Source organism: Octopus bimaculoides, chromosome Z (genome assembly GCF_046866305.1).
Source record: "Octopus bimaculoides isolate indiv1 chromosome Z, ASM4686630v1, whole genome shotgun sequence".
NCBI classification, from domain to species: domain Eukaryota; kingdom Metazoa; phylum Mollusca; class Cephalopoda; order Octopoda; family Octopodidae; genus Octopus; species Octopus bimaculoides.
This window is the reverse complement of record NC_142944.1, coordinates 13,772,055-13,785,695: the sequence shown is the minus strand read 5'-3', so window position 1 is coordinate 13,785,695 and position 13,641 is coordinate 13,772,055. Positions and strand designations below refer to the sequence as shown.

At 37.5% G+C, this 13,641-nt stretch overlaps 1 protein-coding gene across 1 annotated transcript in view; it reads left to right on the top strand.

Annotated features, from left to right (window-relative positions):
- The window catches only part of LOC106874047 (uncharacterized), a 50,875-nt gene extending 44,191 nt beyond the window's left edge, over positions 1-6,684 (top strand). Inside the window, exon 6 of the mRNA XM_089365504.1 lies at positions 5,583-6,684. Within this exon, the coding sequence (XP_089221630.1) occupies positions 5,583-5,725 (143 nt within the window). The 3' untranslated portion in view covers positions 5,726-6,684. The remainder of the gene's footprint in view (positions 1-5,582) is intronic.
- The last annotated feature ends 6,957 nt before the right edge of the window (positions 6,685-13,641 follow it).

Here is a 13,641-nt window from a genome sequence, read left to right as displayed (position 1 = left end):
CACACTAGGAGTGGTTGGCATTAGGAATGGCATCCAGCCATAGAAACCAAGCTAAATCAGACTGGAATCTTGTGCAGCTCTCTCTGGTTTACCAGTCCCAGTCAAACCACCTAACCCCTGCCAGCATGGAAAATGGATGCTAAATGATGATAATGATGAGTTAGCATGGTATCAGCAAGTATTTTTTGTGACAGTGTTTATCTGACATTTCATTTTCACATTAACAACATGCTGTGGCTCTCTTTTTTACTCTTTTACTTGTTTCAGTCATTTTGACTGGCCATGCTGGAGCACCGCCTTTAGTCGAGCAAATCGACCCCAGGACTTATTCTTTGTAAGCCTAGTACTTATTCTATCGGTCTCTTTTTGCCGAACCGCTAAGTTATGGGGGTGTAAGCACACCAGCATTGGTTGTCAAGCAATGTTGGGGGAGACAAACACAGACACACAAACTTATACACACACATACAGGCTTCTTTCAGTTTCCGTCTACCAAATCCACTCACAAGGCTTTGGTCGGCCCGACGCTATAGTAGAAGGCACTTGGCGAAGGTGCCACGCAGTGGGACTGAACCCGGAACCATGTGGTTCGTAAGCAAGCTACTTACCCCACAGCCACTCCTACGCCCGGAAACTTTGTTTTTTAATTTTTTTTTTTTTACTACATGCTGTTATTTAGCTGCAGGTCAACATAGGCTGAACGAAAGCTATAATCAAAGGTATTCCAGGTGTGAACAAATATCCTTTTTCCTTCTCTTTAGGAGTGATTAGGTTTGCACCATCTGATATTTTCTTTTTTTTTTAAGATAGCAGGTTGTTTGCTATTTCTAGCAGGTTGAGCAACCATGTGGAGGCACCCCTGTCAGGTCATATGACTATAGTTGCTGATATGGATTCTTGCTTCCCAACCACAAGGTGTATTCAGTCCCACTGTATAGCACCTTCGGCAAAAGTGTATATATATATATATATATATATATATGTATATATAATATATCATCGTGGAAGCGCAATAGCCCAGTGGTTAGGACAGCGGACTCGCGGTCATAGGATCGCAGTTTCAATTCCCAAACTGGGCATTTTTGTGAGTGTTTATTGAGCGAAAACACCTAATGCTCCACGAGGCTCCGGCAGGGGATGGTGGCGAACCCTGCTGTACTCTTTCACCACAACTTTCTCTCACTCTTACTTCCTGTTTCTGTTGTGCCTGTAATTCAAAGGGTCAGCCTTGTCACACTCTGTGTCACGCTGAATATCCCCGAGAACTACGTTAAGGGTACACGTGTCTGTGGAGTGCTCAGCCACTTGCACGTTAATTTCACGAGCAGGCTGTTCTGTTGATCGGATCAACTGGAACCCTCAACGTTGTAAGCGACGGAGTGCCAACATACTATATCATCATCATCATCATCATCATCATCATTTAACATCCACTTTCCATGCTAGCATGGGTTGGACAATTTGACCGGGGGCGGGCGAACCAGATGGCTACACCAGGCTGCAATCTGATTTGGCAGAGTTTCTACAGCTGGATGCCCTTTCTAATGCCAACCACTCCGAGAGTGTAGTGAGTGCTTTTTACGTGCCACCGGCACAAGGGCCTGCCCGGTGGTACTGGCAACGGCCACGCTCAAAATGGTGTATTTTACGTGCTACCTGCGCAGGAGTCAGTCCAATTATATATATATATATATATATATATATATATATATATATATATATAATAATTTTCCAGAGGATGTAGCAACCGTTACCAATATAGCATAAGAACTTACCTTAGGGGATCATTAACTAGATTCCTTAAGTTAATTTAAAAGTTAAAAACCTTATAATATATATATGTATACATGTATATATATATATATAGTAATAACAACAATAATCATTGGCATGAAAATGCACTATCTGAACATGATTGATGCCAGACCCGTTTGATGGGCTCATGTGCTGGAGGCATGTAAAAAGCACCCACTACACTCTCAGAGTGGTTGGTATTAGAAAGGGCATCCAGCTGTAGAAACATTGCCAGATCAGATTTGGCAGAGTTTCTACAGCTAGATGCCCTTCCTAACACCAACCACTCCGAGAGTGTAGCGGGAGCTTTTATGTGCCACCGGCACGAAGGCCAGTCAGGCGGTACTGGCGATGGCCATGCTTGAAATGGTGTATTTTACATGCCACCTGCACAGGAGCCAGTCCATCGGCACTGGCAACGACCTAGCTCGAATGACCTTTCACATGCCACTGGCACAAGTGCCAAGGAGGCGACGTAGGTAACGATCAACAGCCACGCTCGAAATGGTGTATTTTAGATGTCACCTGCACAGGAGCCAGTCCAGCAGTACTGGCAACGATCTTGCTCGAATGTCTTTTCACGTTCCACTGGCACAAGTTCCAGGAAGGCGACGTTGGTAACGATCACACTGGTGCTATTTATGTGCCACCGGCACGGAAGCCAGACAGCTGCTATGGCAACGATCGTGCTCGGACGGTGCTCTTAGTGCCCCAACAGGTCTTCGCAAGCAGAAATAAGGCATCAGTAGTGAACCCAAAACCACATGGTTGCAAAATGAACTTTTTAACCACACAGCCATGTCTGCACCCTAAAGAATTTAACCCTTTCGTTACTAAGCCGGCTGTAGCTGGCCGAAAAATTTTTTGGTTCATAAGACCAAGCCGGCCGAGAGTACCCATTATTATTTAAATGTAAATTTGAACCCAAATATCGTTAGTACATTCGTTAAAACACGTGATTTCACTTTGCAAACAGTTGAGTTATTGTCTCCGACATTGTTTGGCATGATATTTGAACTCAGTGAATTTTGGAACATTTTTTGGAACATTTTTTTCCACATTTTTTGTGGCGTTGATTTTTTTTCAACTTTGAAGATGGAGAGGAGTTTCATGCTGTCAAGCAGTGATTCCGAATTTGAAGGCTTTTCAACAGAAGATATGGAGATATCGAAGAAAAGAATGAATGAGCTACAAAAGCACGTGGTGAACGATAATAAATCAGATATTTCTGTATCCGAAACTGAAATCAGCGATTCTGAAAACAGCGACGATGATTTTACACCAGAATGGAGTAAAAACTTAAAAAAACGTTTTTATTAACAATTTTTCTGAGGAAACAGGGTCTACCCATAGCCTTTCTCAGGAAGCGAAACAATTAGACTTATTTTTCTTATTTTTTCCAGCATGCTTGTTTGAAATGATTACTGCGGAAACAAACCGTTACGCAGAATGTAAACAAGCTGGAAAAAAATATAGCTTGTGGTCTCCTGCAACCGTAGATGAAATACGGGCATTTTTTGCCATAAATATTATTATGGGTATTAGACAGTTACCCAGAATAACAAATTACTGGAGCAATCAGGAACCTTTTGGGGATGAATATGTTTCCAGTATTATGACGAGAGTACGATTCGTGAAGCTGAACCAATATTCACATGTGAGAGACACTAGCAGTACCTCCAGTACTTGGAGAAGCAAGCTTTGATCCCTTATTTAAAATAAGACCCCTCATCGACTGCATTCAAAATGCATATAAAACATTTTACAAGCCTGAGAGATACTTATCCGTTGATGAGGGCATGGTGGGGTATAAAGGAAGAGTATGCTTCCGACAGTATATGCCAGGAAAGCCCACAAAATGGGGGATCAAAGTTTGGAAATTTTGTGAGGCAAATACTGGGTACTGCTGTGGATTTAGCTTTTATACAGGGAAAAGAGACAATAATGTTAGTCAGCATGGCCTAGGGCAGAGGTTTTCAAACTGTGGTCCGCGGACCACAGGGGGTCCGTGGACAGCAAATACTTTTTATGGGAAATTTGATTTTATATATGTTTTTTAATCGAAATCTTTTGACAATAAACCTATTTGTTAAATACTGTTAAATAAATAAATGCAAAAATATATGTTATTTTAAGCAAATATTTATGTATAAATTTCATAAGCGTTTATAAGGGGGTCCCTAAGGTAAAACCTGAAATATAAAGGGGTCTGCAAGTCAAAAAGTTTGAAAACCCCTGGCCTAGGGTACGATGTGGTCTGGAATTTATCACGTCCGTACCATAACCAGGGCCGTATATTATTTTTTGACCGATTTTTTTAGTTCGGTCAAACTTGCGGTGGATTTAGAAGCTGTAGAAACGTATACATGTGCTACAATAATGGCTAGTAGAAAAGGGCTGCCGTTGGATATAAAAAAAAAGAGGTGAAATAATCCAACGTCAGAAAGAAAATCTGCTAGCGACTGCATACAGAGATAAAAGGCAGATAAATTTTCTATCTACCGGTGCACAACCATGTGTAGATGAAAATGGCACCCCTTTTGTGAACCTTGATTATAACAGGTACATGGGTGGTGTAGATCAGCTGAACGAGATGATGAGTTATTATCCGGTTGGTAGACCGGGTAATAAATGGTGACGATACCTGGTTTGGTATATAGTAAACATGAGCATTGTAAATGCAGTCATATTATATACCAAATCAGGAGGGGTTTGCAAGCGGTGTGACCATCTGCAGTTCCGAGCAGATGTTGCAACACAGTTGAGGGCAGGTTATTCCTCCCAAAAAATAACTGCAGAAAGGAAAAGCAAAGCCTGCTAGAGAGATCTCCCTCTGAGTTCAGCTGATCTGCATAGATTAGAAAAAAATCGGGGGTCGCAAAAGCAGTGCCGTGAATGTCTACATCAACAAAGAAAAACTCCCAGTGGACAGCCAGTTGAAACGTCTTTCCAATGTGCATTCTGCAAGGTTGCAGTATGTAGAGTGGGATGTTTTACAACTTTCCATGATAAAAATATTGTGTAAATATTTTTTTGTATATATATATATATATATATATATATATATATATATATATATAATAAGATTGTATAAATATTTTTCAAATTTACTTAGTTTTACTTTTTATTTAAATTTACCTGTAATTTTAATTTACCTGTGATTTTAATTTACCTGTAAAGTGAGTGACAAGTTTTGATTTAATTTCTATTGTAAATCTTTATTATATATGTCCCTGTGCATTTATGTATGTGTGTGAGTATATTTCATTTAGTTGTATTCAGTTTTCTAGTTTTCTTCAAAAAGAAATTCCAGTATTTCAGTTTATTTTACCTTTATGGTACACCTGTTCTTCTGTGCATTAAATTCAATTGATAATCTAGTGATGTGCACAATTCTTCTATATCAAAATTTTGTTGCATACCCAATTGAATATTAGCTGATGATTCATTTTCTATGGTAATGTTTAAACAAAATTTTAATATTTTTACATTTTGCTCAGTTTACCTGGATTTACCTGTAATTAGAGTCACTTTGAGACAAAAATTATGCAATAGAATTGATTAAGAACCCTTTCTTCAATTATGTTCTAAATATCACATTAATATGTTGAGAAATAAAAAAGTTACAGGTGTATAATGAGACTAGTCTAAATTCATGATTATTTTAGAATTTAATTGAAACTCATGATGGGTGTATTTTGGTCAGAAATATAGTAACGAAAGGGTTAAAAGAAAAAAAAAATTTGTTTTTGAAATGAATAAAGTTTTGTATATGTCATACATTCCAGATAACGGCACTGTTGTTAACCAAATCTCTGAACAAAATGTACTGAAAACGAAGAATCGAATATGTTCCAAAGAAGAGATTGAAAGAAAAAAATTAGAAGCCTTAAAAAGACGAAATTATAGATCAAAGACTAGAAGAAAATGAATTAGCTAAAATCTATACTAAATTTTTTATTTATTTTGTGTGTGTGTGTGTACGTGTGTGCTCATGCGTGCAGTCTGACATGCATAAATTGAGATTACTTAAAACTATAACCATAAAGAGTTATTTGTTATGTTAAGCTCTCACCCCTTACTTGTTGATCTTTTCCATTTCTTTGTTATTCACATTAAAGTGTTTTGAATTTTCTTTTTACTTTCTCCTCTTCTCGCCCTCTCTCTCTCTCTCTCCCCCTCTTTCTCTCTCTTTCTCTCGTGGAAAAATCAAAAATTAAGATGAAAATTTCAAAATTCATCTTTTCAAGTCAGCCAGGAATGAAGCTGCTATCAATGGTACATAACCACACTAAATGCTAATCTGTAATTACTTCTAGAAAGAAAAAGAGAAATGTTTTTTGGTACAGCTGCACAGGTGTAGACGTATGGTAAGCAGCTTGCTTCCCAATCACATTGTTCTGGGTTCAGTCCCACTGTGTAGCATCTTGAGCTAGTGTCTTCACCTATAGCCTAAGGCTGACCAAGACCTCAGTGAATTTGGAAGACGGAAACTGAAAGAAAGCCATTGTTTGTGTGTGTAAGAAGCTTGCTTTGTAACTACATGGTTCCAGTTACAGTCTTACTGTGTGGTACCTTTGGCAAGTGTCTTCTACATTAGCTCCAGGCTGATCAAAGCCTTCTGAGTCGATCTGGTAGATGGAAACGGAAAGAATCCCATTGTGTGTGTGTAAAAGAAGCTCGCTTCCCAACCACATGGTTCTGGTTTCAGTCCCACTGCATGGCACTTTAGTCTAGTGTCTAAAGACTGAAGCAAGCAAATAATCAGATATTGTTGTCAAATGCTGCCAAAGGTGGATGGCATAATCAAATACTATGTATGTACTATTGGGACCAGGATGCCTGAGTGATATTTAATGAATATAATAAATTGCTAATAACCCACTCTAATATCTAACCTTCAGCTTTATCACTGTCGACATTGCACAGGTATTTCAAGCTAGGCACCATGCTTGTCTACTTGCCGTTCTGGAAAGACCTGTAAAGTTCATAGCATTACCTTTTCACGTTCCTTCACTGAATTCTGTAACGATATGGGTGCCAGTTTATTATGCATCTACTTGGCCATTTACTTTGTAACTTGCAGTCAAACCCTGACCCCTAACACAAATCCAGTCATTTCCCTGTGTAGACTACATTAACTGCATGCTAAAGTAGCACCCAATAATATCTATGTTGATCATGTGTTACTATTACTGTGTTTTATATATATATATATATATATATATATATATATATATGTATAAGAAAAAAAGCAGCTGCATATTATTAAGAGGAATACGAAACATTACCACACCAACAGAAGGAACTATGTTCTAGACATAGTTCCTTCTGTTGGTGTGGTAATGTTTCGTATTCCTCTTAATAGTATGTGGCTGCTTTTTTCTTGTTTACTTAGTTCTGCATGAATTTCCTTCTTTCTGCTCCTGATAGCATTCATTTCAGTCTTACAGCCTGTATATATATATATATATATATATATATATATATATATATATATGGCCATTGCCGGTACCGCCTGACTGGCCTTCGTAGGATTTTCGAGCGAGATCGTTGCCAGTGCCCCTGGACTGGCTTGTGCGGGTGGCACGTAAAAGACACCATTTCGAGCGTGGCCGTTGCCAGTATCACCTGACTGGCCTTCGTGCGGGTGACACGTAAAAGCACCTACTACACTCTCTGAGTGGTTGGCGTTAGGAAGGGCATCCAGCTGTAGGAACTCTGCCAAATTTAGATTGGAGCCTGGTGTTGCCATCCGGTTTCACCAGTCCTCAGTCAAATCGTCCAACCCATGCTAGCATGGAAAGCGGACGTTAAACGATGATGATGATGATGATGATGATGATGATATATGTATTTATAGATTAATACCAAAATTTGGCAAAAATATTGTGTCTGTTATCAAACATAGCAAAATACTCACAAGTGAGTTTTTGTATTTATATCGATTTAAAAAAGAGCTAAAATCTGATCCATTGTAAAGACTTTATTATGACCTATGATCATTTCGATGCAATATCCAGATCGATTTTAGCTCTTTTTTAAATCGATATATATATATATATATATATATATCATAAATATACAGGGATTAGCATGAGTTGCTTCTCCAACATACTGAAAATTTAGAAATAGCAGTCAAAGAACTACTGATTCCAAACTACAAATTTTTTCTGTCACGGATGGCGATATTTATGGCACACACAGAAGAGAAAAGCAAAAACAAACCTGCCTTTAGTTAATTGGGTACGACGTTTCACGGTTAAGGGTATGAAGTTACCCTATTCCGATCTTCAGCCACAATATTCGAATAAATTTGAAAGTGTCTAATAAAAACTCATGTGAATTTTGACCATGCGACATCAAGACCACGTGAGGCAGGCACTTACGAAATTTATCGGCTAGTGAGTTCAAAACAGTTCAAACTAAAGGCAGGTTTGTTTTTGCTTTTCTCTTCTGTTTTTTTGTTCTGTGTGTGCCATAAATATCGCCATCCGTTAGAGAAAAAATTTGTAGTTTGGAATCAGTAGTTCTTTGACTGCTATTTCTAAATTTTCAGTATGTTGGAGAAGCAACTCATGCTAATCCCTGTATATTTATGATATATATATATATATATATATATATATATATATATATATATATATATCGATTTAAAAAAAGAGCTAAAATCGATCTGGATATTGCATCGAAATGATCATAGGTCATAATAAAGTCTTTACAATTTTGGCATAGTTTCTACAGCTGGATGCCCTCCCTAATGCCAACCACTCCAAGAGTGTAGTGGATGCTTTTACATGCCACCGGCACGAGGGCCAGTCAGGCGGTACTGGCAATGGCCACACACAAAATGGTGTTTTTTATGTGCCACCTGCACGGGAGCCAGTCCAGCGGCACTGGCAATGACCTCTCTCGAATGTTTTCTAACGTGCCAGTAAGGCGATGCTGGTAACGATCATGCTCAAATGGTGCTATTTATGTGCCACTGGCATGGATGCCAGACAGCTGCTCTGGCAATGATCACGCTCAGATGATGTTAGTGCTCCACTGGCACAGGTGCCAGTCTCTTTTTAGAATGACATTGTAGGGTAGCCGTGAGAGTCTGGATCAAGCTGGTTTGAGCATAGAGCAAGTAGAACATCTGGGCCTGATGTGGCTAGTTTAAATGCTAAGTATTAATTTTTTTAGTTAAGAGGGAAGACTTGTGGAAACATGGGCAGAATGCTTGCAACAGAATAGACTCAATTAAAAGCAGCAAAGGTGCCAGGTAGTGGCAAAGGATCAATTCCCTCATCCAAGTAAGTCATGGCAAGATTTGAGCTCAGAATGCAAAGATCCTGAATAAATACCACCAAGAATTCAGTCCAACATGCTTCTGGTTCTACCAATCCACTGTTCTGGTTTGGTATGTTTTTATTAACTCTGAAAGGATCACAGAATAGACGCATGCATACACACACACACACACACACACATTCACACTAGGTAAGCAAATCTATGCAAACTTTGGCCTTTTTTGTATGAATATGTGTAAAATATATATTTGTAGATATGTATATATTTAAAATTACCATAAACTTTTAAATGAGTTGCTATATATATATACTGAAATATTTTCATTTTGTTGGTTGTACAGTTTGAGAATTTTCAGGTAACTTTTTGTACCCCTGTCTCAAAATACCCCAATTAGGACACACCTGGCAATGCACAGGGTCCTTTACATGCACAACCATAGCATGTATGGATTGGCATTGGGCCTCCAGAACTATGAGGTCTTTGGGTAGTTGCCTAGCATACCGATTCCTGCATATGTGCACACACACACACACACACACTGTTGTTTGAAGAGGCCAAAGTTATGATCAGAAAAAGCCTAGAAATAAATTTAAGCTTTCAGACTTTAATTTCTTCTTCAAAAATTGTTTTTTCATTTTCTATTCTCTCTCTCTCTCTTTCTCTCTCTCTCTCTCTCTCTCTCTCTCTCTCTCTCTCTCTCTCTCTCTCTCTCTCTCTCTCTCTTATTATTATTACTATTTATTTTTTAGCTGGTACCTGAGGGTTACAACCATGCTGAATGCGTTTCATTTTTTTTTTTTTTTTTCTTCTTTCTGTTCTCAACAATAGAAAATTTTTTTTAAATCTGCAACCTGTGCTGAGTGGTCTTTGTCTTATAAGTAAAGCAGGCTCCCAGAAAAATTGATTATCTATATATATAAAATAATTACTAAATCTGTGCCATGAAAAAATCTTAATGACTGACTCTGGTCAGCCCTGTGCATTCCCTTAATTTCTTGTTTCTTTATTGCCCACAAGGGGCTAAACATAGAGGGGACAAACAAGGACAGACAAAGGGATTAAGTCGATTACATCGACCCCAGTGCATAACTGGTACTTAATTTATCGACCCCAAAAGGATGAAAAGCAAAGTCGACCTCGGCGGAATTTGAACTCAGAACGTAACAGCAGACGGAAATACTGCTGAGCATTTCGCCCGGCGTGCTAACGTTTCTGCCAGCTCGTCGCCTTAATTTCTATTACTCAGTCCTAGGAGTACATGCACCCTGGTTACCAATCTTCTAGACTAGAGAAAACAATATATATATATATATACTAGCAGAGATACCCGGCGTTGCCCATGTTACTTGCAATGGAAGAATTAGAGTTTTCTGTTATATTTTCTCTAATGAACCAGAATACCTATGATTCGAATTTCATCAAAATTGCAGATGAGGGTTCTTTCCCTCTTTACACACCATAAAAACATTCTAATCATGACACATGTATCCCATACTACTGATCTTTATGCGCAGATTCCAAAATTCCAGTCTTATGGAACATGTTAAAAGGATTTTGCTCTTGAAAATTGGAGGTCATGGAGCTCTAAAATGTGGGAGTTAAGGCCCCTATTGGGGGTGGGTGTCTTAATGTCAACCAGAGAAGTTGAATTGTTGAGAATCTTTTTAACTTGGGTCTTATATGTATTGTTCGAATTTCTTTGAAATAGGAAATATATGTATGTTCACTGGGTTTGTAAAAGAGAGCAAAGCTACAGGAAACCAAAAGATGAATGATCACAATAAGCAGTCAGCTTCCCTACTGTAGTCATTACCACTCCCAATGTAGGATTCCTCACCATACAGGTGACAGGCACAGCTGTAAGATGCATTACGGGATCTATAGCAATTGGAAGGGCGTGACCCAACTCAAATAAACATTAACTGTGTGATGTGAGGGCTTAGGGGAAATAAAAGTGTCACCTCTAGAGTTTGCAACTGACTGCTATACCGATAGGTAACTGGTCAATAAATTTGCAATCTATAAATGTCTTTGAATAACCAGTCACTCATCTGGGAAGGCCTTGAAATCAATGTTACCAACTGGGGACTATATGTGACCCAGTGATAATAAAAAGACTCAGAGGAGGTCTGCAAGGAAATAACTTTACTCAACACTTTGCAACTGAATCAGTGGAGGCAAAGATGCGTCTCATTTACTTGACAATTTATGCACCACATTGCAGAAATCACAATGTAAGTATATCTGAAAGGATAGTCTTACACTGATGTACCGTTGAATTACAAATAACGCTTATCTTTTGTGCTCAGGTGACCCTACAGCTTATAGAGTACAACTGTATTCATCTTTGCTTAGATAAAATAACTAAATTGTGGGTGTTAATTCCCCATGAAGAGGTTTCTGTAACTTCTAAGAAGATGAAATTTTAGAAATATTACTTTATTTGTGTGTAATCTGTATGGTTAAAATTTCATCAACAGCAAAAATATATGAATCTTGATGGGGGTTTATGGCCCTTATGCATAGAATATAATTTCCAAATTTCATAAAGATCCATTCAGTACCTTTGACCTTGTTTTGGATCATAAAAAATGACTAAAATTTGGGAGCTAACGCCCCCATTAGGGTATCTTAGAATCTTCATGAGAAGTGTAAAGTTTGAGAATACTTATTGATGTATGTCAATTACCCATGGTTGAAATTTTATCAACATCGAAAATTTATGAATTTTCATAGGCGTTCTGCCCCCTTTAAGCCATCTCAAATTCAAAGCAAACATACTGCATTATACCTGCCCTTATGCATTGAATCTAAGTTCCAAATATCATAAGGATCCATTCAGTAATTTTGATCCATGAAATTGTATGAAACACACAGCATTACCCTTCTCCTTAGGCTTGGATTTTGTGTTCCAAATTTGATTAGGATCGGTGCAGTAGTTTTCGAATCTATAAGTAACGCATGAACACACATAAAGACATTGACTTTTATATAACAGATATGAATATGCACATATACATACATGTATATATGTGTGTGTGTATTATACACACACACACACACGCAAAGATAGATTGATAGATACAACTGAGTGCGCAAACAAAAATATGAGACACTGCCTAGTGCTTTTTTTTTATTTCGATAAGCCTGGTACTTATTCTATCAGTTTCTTCTTGTCAAACCAGTAAGTTATGGGGATGTAAATAAACCAACAGCACTTGTCAAGCAGTGATGAGGGAGAAACACAGAGACAAAAACACACATACACTTACAGATATATATATATATATATATATACGATTGATTTCTTTCAGTTTCTGTCTACAAAATCCACTCAAGGCTTTGGCTGGTCTGAGGCTATAAGTGGGACTGAACCTAGGACCATATTTTGGAACCAAGTTTCTTACCACACAGTCACACCTGCACCTATGTATATGTGTACATATTACATGTATATGTGTACATATTACATGTATATGTGTACATATTACATGTACATGTATACATATACATCTATATCTATACATAGACAGATATACATATACATGTATATGTATATATATACATTTGTGCAGATGTATACATATATATATATATATATATATATATATATATATATATATACACATACTATATATATTATATATATGTAAGTATGTATACGTGTATGTATGCTTGTATATATATGAGATAATAGTTTCGGTATTAAAGTGAAAATATCTGACATTGCAATAGAGAGATGTTATTGTTTCACTTTTGACACGTAATACTGAAATAGTGGAGGAGATATGATATTGCTCTGGGCTTGCACTAGGCAAGAAGTTAAAAAAAATTTGGGGCTTAAGACATTACATGGACCCTAAGTAAGGCATGTGTAAAATTTGAATGAAATTGGTTGTGTAGTTCTCAAGTTTTAGGGATTCACACAGACTGACAGACAGACACACATTCTCATCTTTATGTATATATATATGTATATATATATAGATAATATATTATGCCATGGCTATTAAAAAAAAAAAGCCAAACATTATTTGCATTATTTACATTCGACAGATATTTGTCCTCATCTTGATGAGGAGAAATATCCATCAAATGTAAACAATGTACATAATTCCTCATCTCTTGAATATAGAACTGTATTATTTGCAGTACAGTAATGCCTCGAGTATCGCAGGCGTTACGTCCTCCACGATAGGTGAAAATCCGTGAAGTAGAAATAGTACTGTACTGTATTTTTATTATTATTTTTATTTGTATATATTTATAATAAATGCAAAATAACACCACGGAGGAATCGAGGTGAGCTTAAGTAATAAACTGCGATCGGTGAACCGTGATGTGGCGAGGGATTACTGTATTTGTGTTTCTTTACATTCTGTGTTCTGATCTTGTAATGGTCAACTCTAACCATTGAGTATTAACAAGAATTTTGTATGAATACTGAAAACTCATTCAATAAATTACAGCCCTCTCAAAATGTTTGTTGTCTTATCTTTGTTACTCACTTTTACTCTTTTACTTGTTTCAGTGGTGCTCCAGCATAGCCGC